The sequence below is a fragment of the Clarias gariepinus genome, chromosome 28, assembly GCF_024256425.1.
Source record: "Clarias gariepinus isolate MV-2021 ecotype Netherlands chromosome 28, CGAR_prim_01v2, whole genome shotgun sequence".
Classification (NCBI taxonomy): domain Eukaryota; kingdom Metazoa; phylum Chordata; class Actinopteri; order Siluriformes; family Clariidae; genus Clarias; species Clarias gariepinus.
Genome location: NC_071127.1, coordinates 15,570,220 through 15,592,389, shown reverse-complemented (window position 1 = coordinate 15,592,389; position 22,170 = coordinate 15,570,220). Strand labels below are relative to the sequence as shown.

Genomic DNA, 22,170 nt, shown 5'->3' with positions numbered 1-22,170 from the left:
TTTCAATGGAATTGACTTCATGGACACATCTTGTTTTGTTAGCATGAACATAGCAAAAGTCACAAGACTATACAGATTTTACTTTAAGACAAAGCATATTAAGCAATACACTGTGTAATAAGCCATAATTAACATGCATGTCCTTTTATCCTTCTGTTGAGATCTTTCACCATGACTTGGCACATCCTTGGTCAATGGAGATGACATGGGTTTGACTTGGGTTGTCCTGCTGAATAAACCCAGTTGCAACCAAGTTTTAATTTTCTGTTTAACGTCGTGGGGTGAAGTTTCACTACCTCTAGATAATCCTCCTTCTGTTTGCTAAAGTGCACCAACCTTTTTTCCAGAACCTCAACATGATGTTGCCACCCACATACTTCACAGTTGGGATGGTGCACCTCAACTTAACAGCCTGACAGTTTTTTTTTCAGCATGCATACAGTATCAGTGATAAATACAGTCAATCAGTTTAAAATTTGTTTAAAATGATAAAATCAGCCTTGCTAACCACTGGTAGGTGAACACACACATTTTCACCAGTTCCTTTGATATTATCTTGGGGTTCAGTTGGAACCTTTCAGACCAAAGTTCATTCTTCTACTGGAGTTCATTTGTTCCTCTTTTCTTGTGGTTGTGTGTTGCAGTTCGCATACAAGGTGTTTGAACAGATTCTCAGACAGATTTTTATGTCAATAATTTTTACATTTTTGAAACTTTTTATAGTTTTAAACGATAATTTCATGAAGCTATATCACATTGTTTAATACTTCCACTTTAGACACGCTACAAACTGTCTATAGCTGTGTCAGGAAGTGGACAATCAGTTGATTTTTCAATAATATCGCAGAATCAAAGTGTATATATATATATATATATATATATATATATATATGTGTGTGTGTGTGTATACGTGTGTATGAAATATATATTGAACATCAACACCTATAAACTTTTATCATAACTTAAAACCCAAGGGGGACACATCTGTCAAGGCAACACAGCATAGATCCACAATAATAATAATAATAATAATAGTATAAACATTTGATTATAAAAAAATTATATTATGATTATATACTATTATAAAATTCTAATTTATTAATATATGATGCAAAACAGTAAATTTAGTAATCAAGTAAAGAACTTGGTTTGTGTAAACATTTGTGAATTCGGATATAGTGAATGAAAACTCTTTACCCAATTATTGTTTTAACAATAAGTAGACACCTTAACCGATTGGCCCATAAATATGAAGGAAATGTGTAAAGTTGTAAAAAACTGAGATTGAATGAACAATTGATTTTAATATAATTGAATGTATATTTTTTTCATTATAAAAAACATCACATATGCACGAGATCAGAAAAAGTTCTACTTTATGAAACCAGCGAAAAGTTTTTTCCCCTTCCCTTATGTTCTCATTGTTGTCTTCCTGTGTAACACAAACTGTAACTCTCTCTCTCTCTCTCTCTCTCTCTCACACACACACACTGTCTCAGTTTTTCTATCTCTCACAAACATATCCTTAGTTACATGCAGACGTCAGGAGTTCATAAATGGCTGTACTGGGTAATAATCTGACTGTGTTGTTAAAACTTCATGGTGTACAGTTTCAGTTCATTAACTAATAACCAGCTCGGGGACAACAGGAGCTGTTTTATTATTATTATTTTTTTTGCAACAATAATTCTATACTGAAATGAGATTCAGAGTGTATCACTGGTTATTTCCTTTTCTCTCTCTCTCGCTCTCTCTCGCTCTCTCTCACACTCACACCCCCACATGCACAGTCTCAGTGACGCAAAAACCACTCATGAACAGTTGATGAGCTGACAATACCCTAGCATCCTGTCTCTGAAGATGGACTTTGACTATCAAAAAATTAAAGGTCAGTCTCTTTTCATCGATTTACACAGATTAACGTCGTCACAGTGCAGATCCGTAGCGATCCTCAGGCATCTCAGAGTCTAAACATGGTTCTGTGGTGTGTGTTTTACCACCATTCTCTTAGATGTTTCAGTTTCTTGACAGCGACAGTGTTATTGTACTGTAGCTTGTGGTATTCCATGCTTTAGTCACATTGTGTTCCGTTCAGCATTAAGGTCATGGTATAAGCATTAAGGTTAAGGGCTGTGAATTTGACGGATAAGTGCTGTAGATCTTACGTTCAGATCATTTTGGTAATAACAGGAAACACTATAATAGCATGCAGTTTCATTTATTCAAGCTTGTTTAATATATATTTATGCTTTTAAACAGTTCTATATGTGACAACACTGTGGTTAAAGAGAGATTTGGTGTTTCCGTTCTACGGGCCATTTTAAGATTCAGGACAAATGTGAAACTATTGTGTCTGTTTAAAGGAGGAGATAAGGTCAAGTCTCTTTGTGATCAAGCTGAAAGACTGGAAGAGTTTACAAACCTAAACGAGAAAGAAAGTTTTATTCAATATGTGCATTTGAGATTAAGAATCATTTGGGATTTTGTTGTTTTTTTATGTCAGAAATGTAACAATTAAAAAAATATTTTCATAGTTTTAAACAATAACTTCATGAAGCTAAATTAAAGTAAAAAATAAATAAATAGAAAAATCATATTATATAAAATCATATTATAATAAGATTATATATTATCATAAAATTATTCTAATAATATTATTATATATATCAAATATAAATATATAATAATATAACGCAAAAAATCCATTTAGTATTAAAATTTATGTACAAGTCTTTCTTTTCCTAAAGTGTAGACATTTCTCTTGACGCTTTAGGCATCAAACTGTGTATTTAGGTTTTTGAATATGTCAGATATAATTATTTTTATCTACATTTGACCACAACCGGAATATGAGAATGACGTCGCAAAAAAGTAGAACTTTCACAATTATTATTTTTTTGGTCATAGGAACATCCAGAAAAACACATCATCATGTGTATCTGTTCTATTTCTTTGTCTATGTGACCCATTTTTTTTTTTTTTTTTTTTTTTTGGGCGGTCATGTTTGGATAGTTGGTTAAAATTAGGTTGTGCTAAAAAAAAAAAAAAAAAAGATACTGTATGTCACTCTGTCCTGCACAATCCTAAGCTTTATATACTGTATCTTTATTAAAAAACAAAACAAAAAAGATTAAAATGCTCTGAGTTTTAAGATACAGCCTGGCTTATTGCAGTCACAAGGCAGGTTGTCGGTGGTTTTGAAATGGTTTATTGATTTTTTCTAGAATGTCTACATAAAGTGTTATCACACATTTTAACCTCAATTTCAGAATTGAGCACTAAGCACTCACAGCAGTATTTTTAAAAAAGGCACAGCGCCAATAACGTTTGTGTTTACTACAAACTGCAAACCTCAGAGTATTATGAAACGCCATGAAACACTACTTCAATCTTTGCTTTATACCAGGCATAGAGTCAGGCATATGTTTCTGTGGTCAGCTTTTTAACTCAAGAAGCCGTGGCAGCCCTTCATTAGAGTGGTGAAAGGAGACTTTCTTAGTTGCTTGGTATAATTAGTCCCAAATGAGGAACTTCTCAAGACAGCGGCACTGATGTTGCCCTTTAGGTTGGAAGTGCATATTTCCGGCTCAAGTGTTCTGCATACTTAAGAAAAACATCCTGAATGGAACATGACAGCTTTTTAAAGAAAAAAACTTTTTATGAACTTTGATCGAGATAAATCATTCAACTTATTATTGCTACATGCCTCGTTAAAGATATTCCCAAAATACATTTATAAATATTACTTTATATGTTCATTAAATATAAATTCCTATTATATATTATTACAAAACAAATGTTAATTGACAGTAGCTCACAAGACTTATATATGTTATAACCTTACAGTATATGCTGAGGATCCAGGTCAGAGCCCAGGACGCAATGGTGGCTTAGTGGTTAGCACTGTCGCCTTGCACCTCCAGGGTCCGGGTTCTATTCCCAGCCAGGTTCAATTCCCGCCTTGAGTGCATGGAGTTTGCATGTTCTCTCTGTGCTTCTCTCTTGGGTTTCCTCCAGGTGCTCCAGTTTCCTCCCACAGTCCAAAGACAGGCGGGTTAGGCTAATTGCCATTCACAAATTGCCCCGTAAAAAGTCTCCTGGGTTAGGCTTTAGGCCCCCCATATAGGATAAAGTGATACAGATTGAGTCAGTGAGGTTGGAGCCCCACCCCATTGGGGGGTTGCCACACCACATACATAGCATTGCTGGAAGCCTGGATAAAATGGTAGGGTTGCATCAGGAAGGGCATCCAAACCTGTGCCAACCATGGATTGCATAGTCTGCTGTCACGACCCCTTGATGGGAGCAGCCAAAAGAAAGGTATTTATATGTTGTATACACTAGGAATGGGAATTACCAGTGAACACCTGATAGGATATTATCATAACACCACATTTTTATCACAATTTTTTATATTGCAAATATAGCAAATAATTTGCTTCTACCATGCAGGATGCCATGCTGCCTGCCAATGTGTGAATAGTTTAGAGTCCACCACTATAGGATTATAGAGGAATGGCAATGTTTAACCACCTCAAATACAAACACATTCATAAATAAAAAGATATAATCAATAAAAAATTCTTTTGAATCAATGTTTTCCTTATCTCTAGTATATTCTGTCTGTAGTGCATTGCCAAAATGTTTTGACCAAATACAATTATAACACATTTAAAAACATTTATGGCAATAAAATATCACCCTACTGTATATATTGTACAATAAAATTGTAATAAAATTCAATTCAATTCAATACAATTTTATTTGTATAGTAGCACTTTAAACAATTGTCATTGCTGCAAAGCAGCTTTACACAATTAAACAAAATTTTGGAAGTTTCTATAAAAAATAATTTTAAAAAAAATGCAATTTAATATTATTTAATAGATGAGGAATCCCGTCAAAGGGAAGAGCGAATCAGCTCTGTACCAGCCCTACAGCCAAAACCCCTGCCTCGACCATCTACTGCTACAGAAGCTCCATCTACTCCTCGGAAGCCTCCAATCAAACCCAGACGAAGCATCAAATGCCGTCCTATCGCACAGCCAGTCTCCATACAACCACAAATCCAGGACAACCAGATGGAGGTTGAGGTAACTACTATCGTCGATTATTATGAACATTGCAGTCAATGCTGATGACATATTATGGATTTGGAATGTAAAAATATCTGTTAATAGATATCATACATTTTTCATATATTGATATGAAAATATATGGTTAAAATGTAGATCATATTTTTCTTTAATGGCAGCAAACACTTTCACTTTTTCACTTAATTAAAATTTTAATGTATATTACAGATCTGCGCAAAATAGTCCACATTTTAAACATATTATATTTATAATGAAATAATTATGTGCTTGGGGTCTTTGTCCTGTTGGAAAACAAACGATGGTTCCACTAAGTGGAAATCAGATGGGATGACATGTCATGCAAAATGCTGTGGTACTGTAGATATGCTTGTTAAATGTGCCCTCAATTTTGACTAAGCCACCAACAGTGTCACAAGCAATAGAACCATCTATTGACCCTCTCTATGTCAAATACATGGTGGTTAGAACCAACAATCTTAAATTTGGGATTATCAGACCAAAGCTCAGTTTTCATTATTTGTGTTTCTTGGCCCAAGTAAGTCTCTTCTGCTTGGTGATCTTCAAAAGTAATGGTTTCTTAGCTGCAATTTGACCATGAAGGCCTGACTCACGCAGTCTCCTCTGAACAGTGGATGTTGAAATCGCTTGAATCTGAGGTGCTATAAATCGGTGGTTTCTGAGGCCGGCCATTCAAGTAAACTTATCCTCTGTAGCGGAGGTAGCTCATGGTCATCCTTTCCAGAGATGGTCCTCATGGGAGCCAGTTTCATCTTAACGTTTGATGGTTTTGGTGACTGCGCTTGGGGATATCTTCAAAGTTGAAAAGTTGACGGACTGATGTTTATTTCTTAAATTAATGATGCACTGTATTTTCTCTTTACTTAACTAAATGTTTTTTGCTGTAATATGGATTAGTACAGTAGTTTTAGCAGCAGTATTGACAGTGTTTCCACCCTTCCTCCGCACAAGACAATCAATGGTCTAAAACACATTAAAAGGCAAGATATGTCACAAATTAACTCTTGACAAGGCACACCTGTGAATTAAAAACCATTCCAAGTAACTCTCTCATGAATCTGATGAAAGACTTTGGACAATCTAAAATATATAACATATTCTGGGTGGTTTAACCATTTTTGTTTACTACATAATTCTATAAGTGTTTTTTATAGATTGGATGTCCTCAGTATTAATGCACAATATTGAGAATAATAATTTTTTTAAAAAAGTAAAGGAGAAGGCGTGTCCAAACTTTTGACTTCTATCATCTTTGAGCAAGAAATGTGATGAGAAAAACATGCAGAATGAGGATGATGGGAGATGACTGAAACACTTAGTCAAATCATAAACTACAGTAGAACTCATAGCTATGTTTAATAGTGAAAGTAAGCACATTTCCACACATAGTGTGAAGAGATTGGGACTAAACAGTGGTGTAGCCTCAAGTTACAATATGACTAATTGGGAAAAAGGTTTTAGTTTGCTATAGGGAGCATAAAGAATGGACTGTTGAGCATTGGACAAGGGTCATGTGGTCTGATGACTCCCGATTCCATGATCCCCTGTTCCAAAGTGATGAGTTCTTCACGGTAAGAAAAGAGGCAAATGATCATTGTTTGGTGCCCAATGTACAAGCCTGCGGAGGCAGTGTTATGGTCTGTAGTTGCTTTTGTTTTGGATTTTTTTCTTCAATGAGGGCACAGGCCAATTGCAAGATGGCATTGTCAATATTTATCAAGCTTAAATTGTGAAAGATTGGTTCAGGAAGCATGAGACATCATTTTTTACACATGGATTGGCCAAATCAGAGTCCAGACCCTAACCCTATTGACAATCTTTGGGATGTGCTGGAGAAAGGTTTACACAGCGGTCCAACTCTCCCATCATCAATACAAACTCTTGGAAAGAAATTGGATGGATAAAAAATGTTGTGACATTGCATAAGCTCATAGAAATAGTGCAATAGGTGTAATCAAAGCAAAAGGCAGTCCAATTAAATATCGGAGTGTATGCCGTTTTTTTTTGTCTGGTCAGTGTATGCATGTAGCCATTTTGAAGATCATTATTGCAGTGTGTATCTCAACTGATCTGAGGTCTGTATTGACTTTGATCTACTATACTTTGATATAGTACTTATGCACAGCTTTGTAGTGCTGCATGGAAGTCATAAAATAAAACTGATGCACCAAGCTTCTCCAAGATTGAGCATGCAGTCTCATAATGTCGGATGACATTATATTGCTACAGAGAAATGATACATGACTTAAAAAAAAAAAAAGAAGCAAAGGACAGTGAGCTGTGAGTGAGCGCGCGTTTGTGCAAAACCACTTTGCAGTGTTATGAAAAAATACATTGGAAACCACTGCTGCTCTATTCCTATTTTTAACCAGATTACCTCATCTAGAGGCTTCACACGAATAAAACTGGAGAGGTGGTATAAATCTAAATGGAAAATGTACTAAGTGGGGTGTGTGTGTGTGTTTGTGTGTGTGAAAGGAACGGAAGCGAATCGCTCCCTCTCAAGTGCTGAACCCTACAGGGCCTCTGGATGCTCAGACTCCATCTCTACAGGCGCATAACCTGCTGTGGTTTCAGAGAACGCAGCTGCCTCGGCTACCAAAACCCGTACCTTGTTGGCTCCATGGCTTCGCCACACGCAGGTTCTCTCTCTCACATCAGTTCCTTACACTAAACACACCCACTTTTTTACAGCAGTGAATGCCGCAGCTACTACAGGTGCAGGCATCCAACCAACCACATTTAGCGATCACATGCACCATGTCCTATTTTAAACTACTACATACGTTGATGCTTTTTTTTTTTCACAGGGAAGCAGAGCAGCTACTGCAGGATAAGCAGCAGGGTTGTTTCCTGTTGAGGCTCAGCGAGTCAAAGGTTGGCTTTGTGCTCTCTTATAGGTATGTACCCATATGTAAGCATGTCCTTTGCAGCTACACGGATACACTCGAATCCGCGGATTAAAATGTCATTCGATTCCAGAGGTACAGACAAGTGCCGTCACTTCATCATAGAGCAAGACTGCGATGCGTCTGAGATGGAGAGTCAATACGTCATAGCTGGAGAGACCAGCAAGCATTGCAGTCTGGAGCAACTCATCAACTACTATACCCACAATCCAGTGGGGCCTTTTAATGAAAAACTCACTGTGCCTTGCGTGCAGGTAGGATTCTGTCCACACATGCAAATTTCACTCACTCACTCGTTGTCTATACTGCTTAATAATATATACAGGGTCACAGGGGGGCCTGGAGCCTATCCCAGGAGACTTGGGTGGGGTACACCATGGACAGGGTGCCAATCCATCGAAGGGCACACATACAAAAACATTCATTCACACATTATGGGCAATTTGGGAACGCCACGGGGAGAACATGCAAACTCCATGCACAGAGAGATGAGAATCAAACCCAGACCCTGGAGGTGCAAGGCAACAGTGCTAACCACTAAGCCGCACCCTCCATCACTCCTACTTAAAAAATATAAAAATATATTATTTAATCATTTAAAGTCAACATTTAGCATCCCGTTTGCCAACTATTGGCAATTACACAAAACGTTTTATCCAGAAAGGGCCAGTGTGGGTGTAGGTTTTCATTCCAAAAAAGCCAAAGCCATACTTGTGCCATGTCCTGATAAAAATCAAAAGCTGGTGGAATCAGGCGTGGTTCCGGTTTTATCGCTATGCATGGTAGAGGCAGTAGTGGTTCAGTGTTTTAAGGCTCTAAGTTACTAATCAGAAGGTTAATGGTTTGAGCCCTTAAGCAAGGCCCTTAACCCTGTCTGCTCCAGGGGTGCCGTACTGTATAATGGCTGACTCCTAACAAAGCTGGAATATATGAGGATTTTTTTTTTTTTACTGTGTTGTAATGTACAGTATATGTGATAAATATACCCATTAAAAAAATATGCCCCCTAAACCCATTAAAACAAGATAGTGGGTAAGATCGGATTGCCTAATCGTCTCTGAATGGAAGACGATTTTTACCTTAAAAGGACATGGTTTTACGAGTTTTACTAATATTGAAGACTGTAATGTTTTAAAACAATTTGGAAACTGCATAAACTGTTCTTTTTGATGCTCCTCGATCTTCAGCTTGAAGCAGTGCTTGTTGTGTAGTTCAATATTTGACCACTAGGATTAATATACAGTATACTTAATGTTTGTAATGAAAAACTTTTTGTTTTTCAATTCTAGTTACTCAAACAGGTTATATATATATATATATATATATATATATATATATATATATATATATATATATATATATATATATATATATGATGTACTGTGTAAGAAATCATGCAAATGTTGAGCCTCTGCCCAAATGCATTAATGATGGAACCATAACTTTTTTATTTTTTTGTTTTGCTGTTTTTTTTTTAAAATAAACATATATAGGGTTCAGGATTGTGCTGTATAGAGTGGGCAATGTAGGCAATATGATGAACTGAATGACCAAATACTACTCTTTCACAGCTGAAGCAGGCAGACAAAACGTGTAAAAAAAAAAAAAAAAAAAAAAAGTTAAGTAAAAAAAACACAATTATGATTTTGTGGCTGGTGAAATTTTATGCATTAGAGTAAAATTGTATGTAATGAAATGACAACCTGGCTCACTCATCTTCTATACTGCTTTATCCTATATTCAGGGTCACGGGGACCTGGAGCCTATCCCAGGAGACTTAGGGCATGAGGCAGGGTACACCCTGGACAGGGTGCCAATTTACTGCAGAGCACACACACATACACCACAGACAATTTGGGAACGTCAATTAACCTAACCTATATGTTTTTGGACTGTGGGAGGAAACCCACCAAGCATGGGGAGAACATGCACACAGAGATGGGAACTGAGTCTGGTCAGGAATCGGACCCGGACCCTGGAGGTGCAAGGCGACAGCACTAACCACTACACAACTGTGCCGCCAGTGGCCTTCAGGCTGATCTCTTTAATTACTTGTGCAAGAAATCCTTCCTGATCCTCCAGAAATTATTACATATACACCATACTATACACCACTTTGTCCTTCCATGGCCCTTTTAAAGAAATTCAGAATGAGGGTGATCTCCGTGCACCAGACCTCAAGCTCTTTCACTTCCTTTTTGTTAGTTGTCTTATCACTGCTCAAGATGAGCCTCTCAAAAATGGTGTTAATGATGCAGTTGCTATCATGTTAGGCAAAATGTTTGAGCACATTTACGGTATATTAGAGGACACAGGAAGAAGCATATAGGGGTTTCTAAAGTTCAGCCTGCATATAGAATGAGAAATGACGTGAAAGACATGTTTGCTTCTGATTTCAGCTTTATTAAAGTGAACTTTGACAAGAGAATGAACAAACAAGGCTGTGGTGTCTTGGGTCAAACAAATGCTTATTATTATAGAACTGACGCACTGGACTAATTCTGTGCTGTTTTCTTACTGTTTTTTTATGTATCTGGAAAGTAATTTGTGGGGAGCATAGGGTCTGGGATTGATGAAGCTCTAGCTTTTGGGTAGCATCACTGCCTCAAAGCTCCAGGGTCTGGAATTCAGTCAACACTTGGGGTACTGTCAGTGTAGAGCGTCTCAATATCCTTACAGGTTTCCACCAAGTTTTCGGGTCTCTTGGTTAAGACAAATTGACAATTGGGGTGAATGTGTGCGTGTATACAGTGCCTTGTGATGGCTTGACATCCAGTCTAGTACGTATTACCACACTACACCCTCACCTCCCATACGCTCTGGTTCCTCCACAACCCTGACCAGTATGAGCATTGACTTGAAATGAAATCGGATGGGCCTTTGCATGGCACAGTGGTGAAGGGCTTGCCCTATTATCTGGAGATCGCAAGTTCCATTCCTGGGTGATGGTGTAACCTCTTGGAGGCCTAGAGAGAGCTGATTGGCCGAGCTCCCTCTCAAAGGGGAGGGATGAAAGGTACTTAGTGCTCTTACATTAATTACGGCTCTACAGCCTATCAGGGGCGATATACGTGATAGTCTTCAACCCTCCCAACTGAGTGGTGGTAGCCTCAATGTGGAGGAATTGGATACGACTAAATTAGGGAGAAATTCGGGGGGGAACTCCCCTCCCCCCAAAATGAAAGAGGTTCTACTTTGGAAGGTGGCAATTGAGTCCTGAATAAGGTTCTACTGAGGTAGTTGCATTGATTCAAAGGATGGGGATTTATCATTTGTTCTTGTGTATCGATTGATTAACTTCCTTTACTTTCTCTTCCAGGCTAATGGCATCTTTGAGGATAAATCCAAGCTGGAAGTGGGAAATAAAACAGAAAGTGGCGAAGAAAGAGTTGCCACTCCAGGAATTAGCCAAGAATACCCTCCTATGGGCTCCACGGGGCAAGATGTCCGTCCTGCTGCCGCAGATTCGGCGCAGTATGCTGTAGTGAGGAAGGCTCTAAGGAAGACTCACTCTCTCTCTGATTGCATGGTTTTATCTCACTTGCTACCTCTTGTCCCAGAAAACACAGAGCGAGAAACCAAAACTGAGGTATTACCTTACAGTCCAAACAAAAACTATCTATTAATATAGTTTAAAGTGAAAGATATGAACAAAAAAAATCTGTTTCCACCTTTCAGAACGACACACCAGAGTCTGTGTTTGGAACCGCAGACATGCGTGGTGGTGGCGATGTGGCCCACCCTGTGGATGCCCCCTACGCACGTGTCAACAAACCCCAGCGTCCGCCAGCACAACCTTCCTCCGTCAACGTCAACGGCAGCGATGCCGACACCAGCTTATGGGGTGCGTCAGCAGCCATGGACTCCGAACAGTTTCCCAGTGTTGCAGCTGTAGCGGAACAGAAATACTGCAAACTGGAGCCTATTCATACATACGAGGAGGCTCTGCACACGCGTACACGTGACAATCAGATTGATTTCTACGCAGTTGGACGGCAGAGGGAAAATGCAACAAATGCAGGTAAGAAGAGAAGGATGGTGGAGAATTGAAAAAGAGATAAGGGGCAGGATGTAGCTCAGTGGTTTAGGTGTTGGACTATTACATTTAGGCGTTTGGCAAACGCCCTTATCAAGAGCGACTTACATTTTTATCTCATTATACATCTGAGCAATTGGGATTAAGGGCCTTGTACAATGACCCAACAGTAGCAAGTTGGTGGTTGTAGGGATTGAACTTGGGATCTTCCAAACTGTAGACCATTAGCTTTAATCACTAAGCTACCCACTACTGATCATAAGGTGCCAGGTTCAAACCCCAGCACCACCAAGTTACCACTGTTAACCCTCAAACTGCTCTGATGTACAAGGAAATGTAAAAAATATATATAAGTTGTTGTAGATAAGGTAGTCTGGCAAATAAAATAGGTACTTAAAAACAGTTTTATCATCTTACTGTGCTTGAAGTCTACTGTAAACATCAATTGGGTTTTACACCTTCAATTCACAGGAAGTCATTACAGGACCCGGTTTGATGTGTACACCCCTCGTATATGTAAATGCATGCATTAACATAAACTGCTGCTTTGTTCTCGGTGCCGTGCAGTTATGGAAAATTCACATCAGCACTTTTTTGATCAGATGTGAGACTTCAATAGAGGTGTGGTGTAAGTCGCATATAGACGAGCACATTCTCATTATGAAGGCCATCATTTATTAAACGTTTCATGTAGTAAACTTGAGTTTAGCTTGTTTTCAGATTGTTTAAGATGCCCAGGTGGACTGGTTCGACTGCAATTCAAGATTAGGTCACAATTCTAGACTAGACTTTATTTCTGGTAATTTATTTCTGTTTGTTCCCAGCAGCGATCCCTGGCAGTCATGTCTACGCAGAAGTTAACCTTAGAGGAACAAGAGATGACACACTATTGGCTACTTCACCTCCTCATGCAGGCACAACATTTATTTCTGCCCAATCCTCCATGAGGCCTAACCCTAGACTGCCCCCAAGACCTCCAAATGCTCCAGTACGAGCCGAGGGTGGTAGTCAGGTATGATTCTTCACGCTCTACCAATATTATTAGACTTGATTAGACTAGCCGAGTCTACAAAAATGGACAGTAATAAATTCACAAAAATGTTCTTTCTTCACAGAATCCTGCATTTTCAGCAATGAGGAATCCACCACCATACCAACCCGAGCAGGCTCTGCCAGAAAACGCCGGGTCCTCCATATACGAGCAGATTCCAGAAAGACGAAACAAACCCAGACCTCCGTTGCCGCCTCTGAATCCCAAACGCTGACTCGAGGTCCACCATCAGTGTTGTTGAAGCCTCTCTACTACCAAGAACAGATTTCAAACTAAATGGTATTACAAACTTACAACAGAAGCCTACAGGAATTACTCCTTTTGATGTATATGTGGTTGCACATTAAGTACAGTACATGCTTAATCTTATCCTTCGACTTTTGCGTTTAATGTTGAATCTGTTTGGCTGCAGAAATATTTAGCCCGAACTTTAATTTAATGTCTTGACAGCATCTTGAGTCTTATTTACTACTATCTATGTAAAAGAACTGTAAATAAAGAGGATTTTTATAATACCATACAGTAGATATGTGTTTGTGGTAATACTAAATTAATATATGTATGTTTACAAAGAATTTTATTAAGGAAAAATTCTCAGCTATACCAACATTCACAACTATGTTTACTTACAACTTTTAAATGTTGTGTCTCCTAACAGTCCTATCTTTAGCAAGTATGCCAATTACACACGACAAAATTGTTTGTACCCTTCGGTCAATGAAAGAAAAACTCACAGAAATAACTTTAATCTGACAAAAGTAATAAATAAAAATTCTATGAATGTTAACCAATGAAAGTCAGACATTGCTTTTCAACCATGCTTCAACGTAATTATAAAAAAAAACAAAAAAAAAACTCATGGAACAGGCCTAGACAAAAATGGGTCATGGGTCTTGCAACATGACAGTGACCCAAAATACCTGCTGAGAGGTGCAAAAAGTCTCATTGACAGTTATAGGAATCGTTTAATTGCAGTGATTGCATTGATTAAATCCATTTTAGTTCAGCACAAAAAGATAAATACTTATTGATTCTTCAAACAAATTAACAAAGTTTTAATCCTAAACACAGCTTTAAAGAACACTATGCAAGGTGGTTACTCCAGTTTTAATAGAAAAACTAGCATTTCTTCCCACTATAAAACCATGCTGCATGGGAGGTCTTGCAGTGTTGCCTCAAGCGGTTGCCTGAAGCTTAATTAACCAGTAGTCTAAATATATGCATAACTTAAATGCAACATAATACCTGATCTGATGAAAAAGAAAAACTCAGGTGTATTTTTATTTTGTAAAAACCCACTTTTATTTGTTATTTCCATTGTAAATCTCAGCAGTAATAAATCAATTTGTCTTTAAATGCTTGATCACAAACAACAACAAAAAAAGGTTGCCTCATAGCCTGGGATGGCGATCGATGAGTTCTAAAGAAGGAAAGAGGACCTCGGTCATTCTTCCGAACGGGTGGAAAAAGAAAGAAATCTGGCCGTCCCGTAAGAACTGTCTGAACTTGAATCCATGGTCATGTTACCCCCAATATGGGTAATAAAATGATTGAAAACCTCTGGAAAATTTTTTTTATCAACGTACATTCCTACCCCTTTCCTTGATTCCTTTTGTAATGCTTTAACCCTACACATATTAGTTCTTCTTGGTCTTGGGGGAGTCGTATTTCCTCTTGCTGGAGTACCAGAGGAGCAGCGGGATGCCAATGGAGGGCAGAGTCATCACACCAAAAGCAGCCCAGTCCAGCTATAGGAAAAAATACAAACATATTGCACACGTCTCTTAAACTCTTGCAGTGAAGTATTTAAATGCTAAGGCTGGTTAATATTAAATATTATTATTATTATTATTATTATTATATAACCAGGAACATTAACACTGGTATTAAGTCCACATTAACGTAAACTTAATTAAGCCAGAAACTTTTTATTTTATTTCAAGTTATACACAAAAGGCTTTGAATTTTATACATTTTATGGCTTGAAGGTGTGATGGAATATTTGATCTGAGACACTGAGAAAACCTTATCTGAGAACTGATATACAGTAATAAAACAAATCAAAACACAACAAAACAAAACACTTACATAATGTGGAGAAAAGCGTCTGTCAAACTCCCTCTGGGCCAGAATGCCTCCCTGACCAGGAGCGCTGGTGTAGCCAACCTTACAATAGATTAACAAAATCCTGATTATTGTACAAAATACTGCATTAATGTTTTACCATTTGTACAGATCTCACAAACAAAACCCATAAAAACATGCTGAGTATGAGTATGTTTACATTCTATTATAACCTATTTAAAATCATCAGCGATAAATGAACAGTAGTAGTTTTACACAAAACACATGTCCTTGATGTTGTTGTGCTAAAAATATTCTGTTGGTTAACCTCAACCGGTTATAAGATATCCTGTTTTCAAGAACTGTGAGCACATTTTCCATTGAAAGAAAAAAATAAATAAATATATTGCTAGAAGATAACACTTACCACAACTTGACCTCCTTCTTGGGCCAAGTAACTGACGGTGGCTGAGGTAAAGTTGAAGTAGCCGGCTTTCAGTGGACGCAGAACGACTGTATGAGACACATTACTGGCGCTGAGAGTGAAAGCGAGTCACGGAACATGACCGATCATCAGTGGACTTAAAACAGACTATAGTGCTAAATTGGTTAAACAAACAAACAAACAAACAAACAAACAAATCCTAGCACAACCAATTACCCAAAACGACAGACATGTTACCTTGAATTTTATGACGTTATCTTGATATCACTTAATACTCATAATAAGCACCAACTTCTCTCACACTCATGCAGAAAGCGCGAAGCTTGCAAATTAGAACCTCACCGCTGTGAAGCGTGTAACAGTTTCAAACATTTAGCTGATAAGAACAAAGAGATCAAAGAACTCTGCATATAACTCTCAAGATAAAAAAGCAGCTCATGTCTGTAGCCTCATTTTACATGGTCCTCTCTGGGGGAAGGGTGAAGACCACAGACACACACAAAAAAAAAAAACGGCCTTTCATCATGCAGACCGTTTTGAAAAGTTTAGTTTCTCTTTTTGAAGTTTTTGTAAAAAAAATTGTAAAGAAAAAAAAAAAAAAAAAAAACTCCTCCCAAAAATATATTAAACAGTTGATGTGCCCATGACTTCGTTCGTGTGGAATTTAATTGCACACTCATAAGCATCCGTAAAATTTTGGAATGAACTAAAAATTTGGTGTTAGCGTAAAGTGCACAGAATGAAGGTGTAAGATCGTGTTTATTAAATAGATTTCAATTGCACATTCATAAGCATGTGCTTAAAAAAAAACAAACATACAGTGCCATCTGTTGATTTTTGAGGTGAACTAATGAGGTTGATCTTTTTTATGATATAAGGGCGTGCTCTATTTAAATGTCAAATTATATCTTCTCTTCCGTTGGCCGATTGTGACGAAATGAAACCTTTATTTTATCTCGAGCTCGGCCAAATAACTATACTGTTAAAAACTCATTAAAATTTATTCTGTAGTTTTTACATGACGCGTGCACAGACAGTCAGTCAGGCAAAAAAATCAAAAACCATCTTGATGTGTTCTATTACTCATCTTATGTCCTTACAATTTTTTTCACAAATATCAAATTTACAGACAAGCCAACTTGACAGTTTCATTATATGTAATAGATTAGAGATTGGGGAGGGTTCCTCTATAATCCTACAGGTGGCGCACACTAACCTATTCACAGACTGGCAGGCAGGCCCCTGTGGCAATAGCGAGGCAGAGTCACTCATATAATATGCACGCTTTAATTTAATCGCTAAATGCTTTACGTACACTGTTGCAAATAGTTAAAAATTTATTGATGAACTTAATTTTTTTAATTAAAAATAATAATTTTACATTGAGGGGTTTCAGCCGTCTTGACTGTGATCTGAAACCAAGGTTTGCCCTCAATGCATCTGTTAAATATCAATCAATTAATTCATATTAAAACCAATTAACAATTTAGTAATTGTTAGTTTTTCTAGCGTGTTTATTTATTTTGTTTTAAATCCTCTTTTTAACTACGTTGCTTCATTCATTTGTCTCACATGACACATTTATTGGGATTGTGCCGTTAGGACTGCTTTAAAAAAAAAAAAGAAAAAAAAAAGGTTATTATTTTAAGGCACAACCTTGCATCAAACCATCTTTCTGTACTAACATCATGGCCATGAAACAGTGAAATAGTTAAAATAGCACAGATCTACTTGTCTACGGATCTACTTGTCAGTGATATTTTAGTGGTTAAATCTGTTGTCACTATAAAACGAACGCACTGAAGTGTAATTATTTGTGTCAGTGAAGTCTTGTGAAGCCTGTATCGGGAAGCATCTCGTCTAATATCACGGCTTAACATGTATCGTTTTATACAGCAAGAGTACAAGCAATTAAGATTATGATAAAAAAAAAAAAAAAAAAAAAGGATACGGGGCGATGCGGTCCCACTTCACATTAAGCATCCCGGAGACGATGCCAAAATCCTCAGGAGGAAACGAGTCGTCAGAGAGCTCCACTTCCAGTGCGGCGCTAGAAAGACAGATCATAGAATTACATGGAATATATTGTTTACTATATTTAGTAATCGTATATATATATATATATATATATATATATATATATATATATATATATATATTATTCTACACAAAAATGACATAAATCTATACCTACTTTGTACAGCTGTTTTCTTTTTTCCTTTGTTTCTGCTTATTTCTTTATATATTTTCTATATTGTGTATTTTTTATGTACATTTATTTTAATTTAACTTTAATTAAATTTTATTCTTTCCTGGTTAAATTCACCTTTTATTTTAATTAATCTCAGTGGTTAAGGCATTGGACTACGGTTCGGAAGATCCCAGGTTCAAACCCCACAACCATCAAGTTGCCACTGTTGGGCCCTTGAGCAAGGCCCTTAACCCTCAACTGCTCAGATGTGTAATGAGATTAAAATGTAAGTGGATAAGAGCGTCTGCCTAAAATGTATGTATGTATGTATATATATATATATATATATATATACATACATACATACATATACACACACACACACACACACAGTGAGGTCAATAAGTATTTGATCACCCTGTGATTTTGCAAGTTCTCTTACTTAGAAATTAATTAGAAAAATCCGGACATCACACTGCATGATTTTTTTTTTTACAATTTATTTGTGAATGTGGAGTGTAGCCGGACTATTTAAAGGCAAACAGGTCTTTAAGGGTCAGAAATCAGGCTGATAAGCAAGTGATCCAATACTTATTTGACACAGTAATTCACAAATAAATTGTTTAAGAAATCATACAATGTCAAATCAACAATCAAAAGTTTGGACACACCTTCACTCATTCAATGTGTTTTCTTTATTTTCATGACCATTTACATTGGTAGATTCTCACTGAAGGCATCAAAACCATGAATGAACACATGTGGCGTTATGTACTAAACAAAAAAAGGTGAAATAACTGAAAACATGTTTTATATTCTAGTCTCTTCAAAGTAGCCACCATTTGCTCTGATAACTGCTTTTTTTTTTTTAAGTACATAACTTCACAGATAGATGAAAAGGTGTCTCCAAACTTTTGGCCTGTACTGTATATATGTATATATGTATATATATATATATATATATATACATACATACATACATACATACATACATATACACACACATACTACCATTCAAATGTTTGGGGTCACTTTCTAACTCCATGATCGTTCCTGATTTTTATTTCTTTCTACATTGTAAAAGAATGCTAAAGGCGTCCAAAAAAATTAATTAATCTCCTTTGAACAGTTAATGGTGAGATGTGTCTGCTGGTTATGCTTCTGTAAAGACTTCATAACGCCTCTAATCTGAGGTGCTGTTAATTGGTCATTTTTCAGGCTGATCACGCATCTCATCTGCGGCAGAGGTAGGTTTTGGTCTCGCCCTCCTGGGATGGCCTTCATGAGAGCCAGTTTCATTATGGTGCTTGACGGATTTTGCAAACGCACTTGGCAATACTGTTCTTGCAAGAACTATTACAGAAAGGCTGACCTCTGTGTCTTAAAATAACAACTAACTGTTGTTACGTAATTACCTAATTCCATATGTGTTATTTTATAGTTATAGTATATATTTATTTTATTATTATTATTATTATTTTTTTGTGGGAAACAATAATCATAAACACTTGGTGAAGTAAAATTCATAGCTACGCATGTGCAGTTGTAAAAGATTTCCATAAACACACAGAGTTTCATGACAACTCACAAGATTGGGACTAAACAGCTGTGTGGCCATAAGAAAACCACTTATTAGTGTGACTATAGCTTCAAATTGCTATGCAGCACGAAGACTGGACTTTGGAGCAATGGAAAAAGGTGAAGTGGTCTGATGAGTTTAGATTGACCGTATTCCAGAGTGATGGGCGTCAGGGTAAGAATGGAAGCTCATGATACATAGTGTCTACTGGACAAGCTTCCGGAGACAGTGTTATGATCTGGGGTTGCTTCAGTTACTCTGGTCTGGGCGCAGTAATGTCATGGCAATAAAATGTAGTCAGCTGAACGACCTGAATGTACTGAATTACCAGATTATCACATGCATTGAGTTTTTTTTGTTGTAAAAGTTCATTTAAATAAAAAAAAAAAAATTTTTTTAAAGGAGTGATTCTGGGAACATGAGGAATCATTTTCACACAACAACTGAACATCAAACTTCGTGTTGTAATCAAAGCTAAAGGCGACTAAATCAAATCTAAGGGGCTGCGACATTTTTTTTTTTTTTTAAAGGCACGGTTGAAGAGAATCAATTTCCAGATTGACTGTAATCTATGTAAAAGTTATTGACCTTACGCGGGCCGTACCTGGTGCCTACGTTGTAGATGTTGTACTGCAGCGTCAGGTCTCGGCCCTCCACGGCGTAGCGATTTAGCAGGGACTTGGAGGCGAGCAGTCGAGCTCCTTCCTCCCCGGTAGCCACCAGGGCCAATGAGGCGAGCACAGCAAATACACACAGCGCCCTCATCTTAGGGGGGGTAAAGAGAGAGAGAAATACACATCTTTTATTAAAAAGAGATCCCAGGCAGCCCTGATTAATTTTTTCCTTATTTTCGGAAACTGTCATATAATAAAAGTTACTATATTTATAAATCTTTTTTTTATACTTGGTAGGCGGCCTACATCCTCACCTGAATTAAATTCGAAAATCAACTAATTTAAGAAACAAATTTGCCTATAGATATTTTCAAATTATTTTTAATTAGACTCAAATAAGAGGATAGATTAAGAACAAACAAGCCACACACCACACACCCTTCATGACTTAGGGTTTCAATAATTAAACAAACAAACAAACAAACAAACAAACAAAAGAAAAATCCCTGAAGAGATTTTAAATTAATAAGTTTTATGTCTGAACAATTTCATCCTATGCAAAAAACTTATTAAGGTGGTCATTAAAATTATTATTATTATTATTATTATTATAGTTATATGGCTATCAAAAATAAAATCTACTGCTCATAATCATCTGGAGGGGAAACAAAATTCTTTAAAGATGGGCAAAATCTGTCCATTCGCTGAATAAAACAATTAATTTATTATTATTATTAATAATAAAATTTTCCACAAGCCAACATAACTAGCATACAGTTGGAAAACCATAAACACAACAAAACTACATTTCTGTTTTTAACCTCTTGAGCCGCAGATTGCAGTGATCATACGATCATCACTAGTATACTTATAGACAGAGCGAAATATTTTACACAAATGGAAGGAGTCTCCAGTGTCTAAAGTGAAGTTTCCAGGTTTCTCAGGAACATGTAAAGTCAGGTTTGTTTGTCTTACAAACATCGTTGATTGGTTTCCTAAAACATCATCATGACACTTATGGTTTTACTCCCCTGGTTAAACTGGAAACTTGACGTCCTTTTCTTTTTTTAAGTAAACCAGCAAGTTAGAAAGCTAGAGAGTTTAGAAGTATTAAAAATACATTGACTTTTTTCTATACAGATGACTCTGTATTGTTTCTGTACATCATGTCATCACATACAGAGACCCTGCACAATAAAAAAAGGATGAAACATTTCTACACATTTAAAGACAAGGAAATTTAACTATATATTTTTATAATACACTGATAATATTCAACCCTGATAAGAATAAAAAAGATTAATATGTTGAACAGCTCAATGCTAACAGTGTGCGCTTACGTGGACTTTAGCTCTTTGCTAATCTCTGCAGAACACCATTCATTCAGCATTAAATTTCCCTCAAATTACTATAACAAAACCTAAACCTTACACAAACCCGTGTAAATAAACATATATAAGTCGAAAAGTCGCATTACAGTTGGTAGAAATATAAATAATTACAGATTAAATCAGTAAGTTACTGTACCTCCTTCTGTTAGGTTCCTGGTCGGTAAGGTTGTGAAGAGCCACGCATGCGCAGTCGTATTCATCTGCACTCAGACATGACGAGTCTTTGGGAGGTTTTTTTTTATTTTTATTACTATTGTTGTTGCTATTATGGCGCAGAAAATAGCACACTGCCATCCAGTGGTTCGGAGGGTGAAGTGAGGCAGAACACCGCCAACACTACTAATAGTAATACAGCATGTTATCCACAGGGGGTCGCCAAAGTTTCATCTGTTGCATTTGGCCGACTCAGACAGACAGACAGACAGACAGATAGATAGATAGATAGATAGATAGATAGATAGATAGATAGATAGATAGATAGATAGATAGATAGATAGATACTTTATTGATGTGTTATTCTTTTTGGTTTTATTCTTATGAAAGAAATAATAGCATGGTGAAAAATTTACATGTGGTTCGTCTGAGGTTGTTTTTTTTTTCATGATGATTTCAAGATTCAAGATTCAAATAACTTTATTAATCCCAGAGGGAAATTGCTTATGCTCGGTTACAGGTGCTCACAGTTGTTAACAAAGAAAAGGTAATAAAGGTAATAAAGGTAATAAATAATAATAATAATAATAATAATAATAATAATAAAAAGTTCCTAAAACAGT

The 22,170-nt window shown here is 36.8% G+C and overlaps 2 protein-coding genes across 3 annotated transcripts; one reads left to right on the top strand and one right to left on the bottom strand.

The window, feature by feature from the left end:
• Nucleotides 1-1,552: 1,552 nt before the first annotated feature.
• si:ch73-109i22.2 (uncharacterized) lies at nt 1,553-13,887 on the top strand. 2 transcript variants are annotated; one of them, XM_053489963.1, is made up of 9 exons: nt 1,553-1,888; nt 4,888-5,093; nt 7,593-7,756; nt 7,925-8,014; nt 8,097-8,277; nt 11,343-11,612; nt 11,702-12,044; nt 12,884-13,071; nt 13,175-13,887. In XM_053489963.1, exons 1-9 carry the CDS (start codon nt 1,861-1,863, stop codon nt 13,322-13,324), a joined length of 1,620 nt encoding a protein of 539 aa, XP_053345938.1. In that variant the 5' UTR covers nt 1,553-1,860; the 3' UTR covers nt 13,325-13,887. The 2 variants fall into 2 exon arrangements, with proteins under 2 accessions (XP_053345938.1, XP_053345939.1); XM_053489964.1 differs by having other exon boundaries at nt 1,554-1,888; nt 12,887-13,071; nt 13,175-13,885.
• A 500-nt stretch (nt 13,888-14,387) lies between these two features.
• LOC128515790 (translocon-associated protein subunit beta) lies at nt 14,388-21,619 on the bottom strand. The gene is made up of 6 exons (XM_053489965.1): nt 21,531-21,619; nt 19,994-20,154; nt 17,571-17,669; nt 15,602-15,710; nt 15,199-15,276; nt 14,388-14,858 (listed from the first exon to the last, which is right to left on the bottom strand). The coding sequence occupies exons 2-6, from the start codon at nt 20,152-20,154 to the stop codon at nt 14,748-14,750; spliced, it is 558 nt and encodes a 185-aa protein (XP_053345940.1). The 5' UTR covers nt 21,531-21,619; the 3' UTR covers nt 14,388-14,747.
• Between the last annotated feature and the right edge of the window lie 551 nt (nt 21,620-22,170).

Coding starts and splice junctions, on each gene's coding strand:
- si:ch73-109i22.2 (XM_053489963.1), top strand. CDS start 1,861: ATGGACTTTGACTATCAAAAAATTAAAG. Junction 12,045..12,883: donor GGAAAATGCAACAAATGCAG/GTAAGAAGAGAA, acceptor GTTTGTTCCCAG/CAGCGATCCCTGGCAGTCAT. Junction 13,072..13,174: donor GAGCCGAGGGTGGTAGTCAG/GTATGATTCTTC, acceptor CTTTCTTCACAG/AATCCTGCATTTTCAGCAAT.
- LOC128515790 (XM_053489965.1), bottom strand. CDS start 20,154: ATGAGGGCGCTGTGTGTATTTGCTGTGCTCGCCTCATTGGCCCTGGTG. Junction 15,711..17,570: donor AAGTGGGACCGCATCGCCCC/GTATCCTTTTTT, acceptor TTTCACTCTCAG/CGCCAGTAATGTGTCTCATA. Junction 14,859..15,198: donor GACGCTTTTCTCCACATTAT/GTAAGTGTTTTG, acceptor TTTTTCCTATAG/CTGGACTGGGCTGCTTTTGG.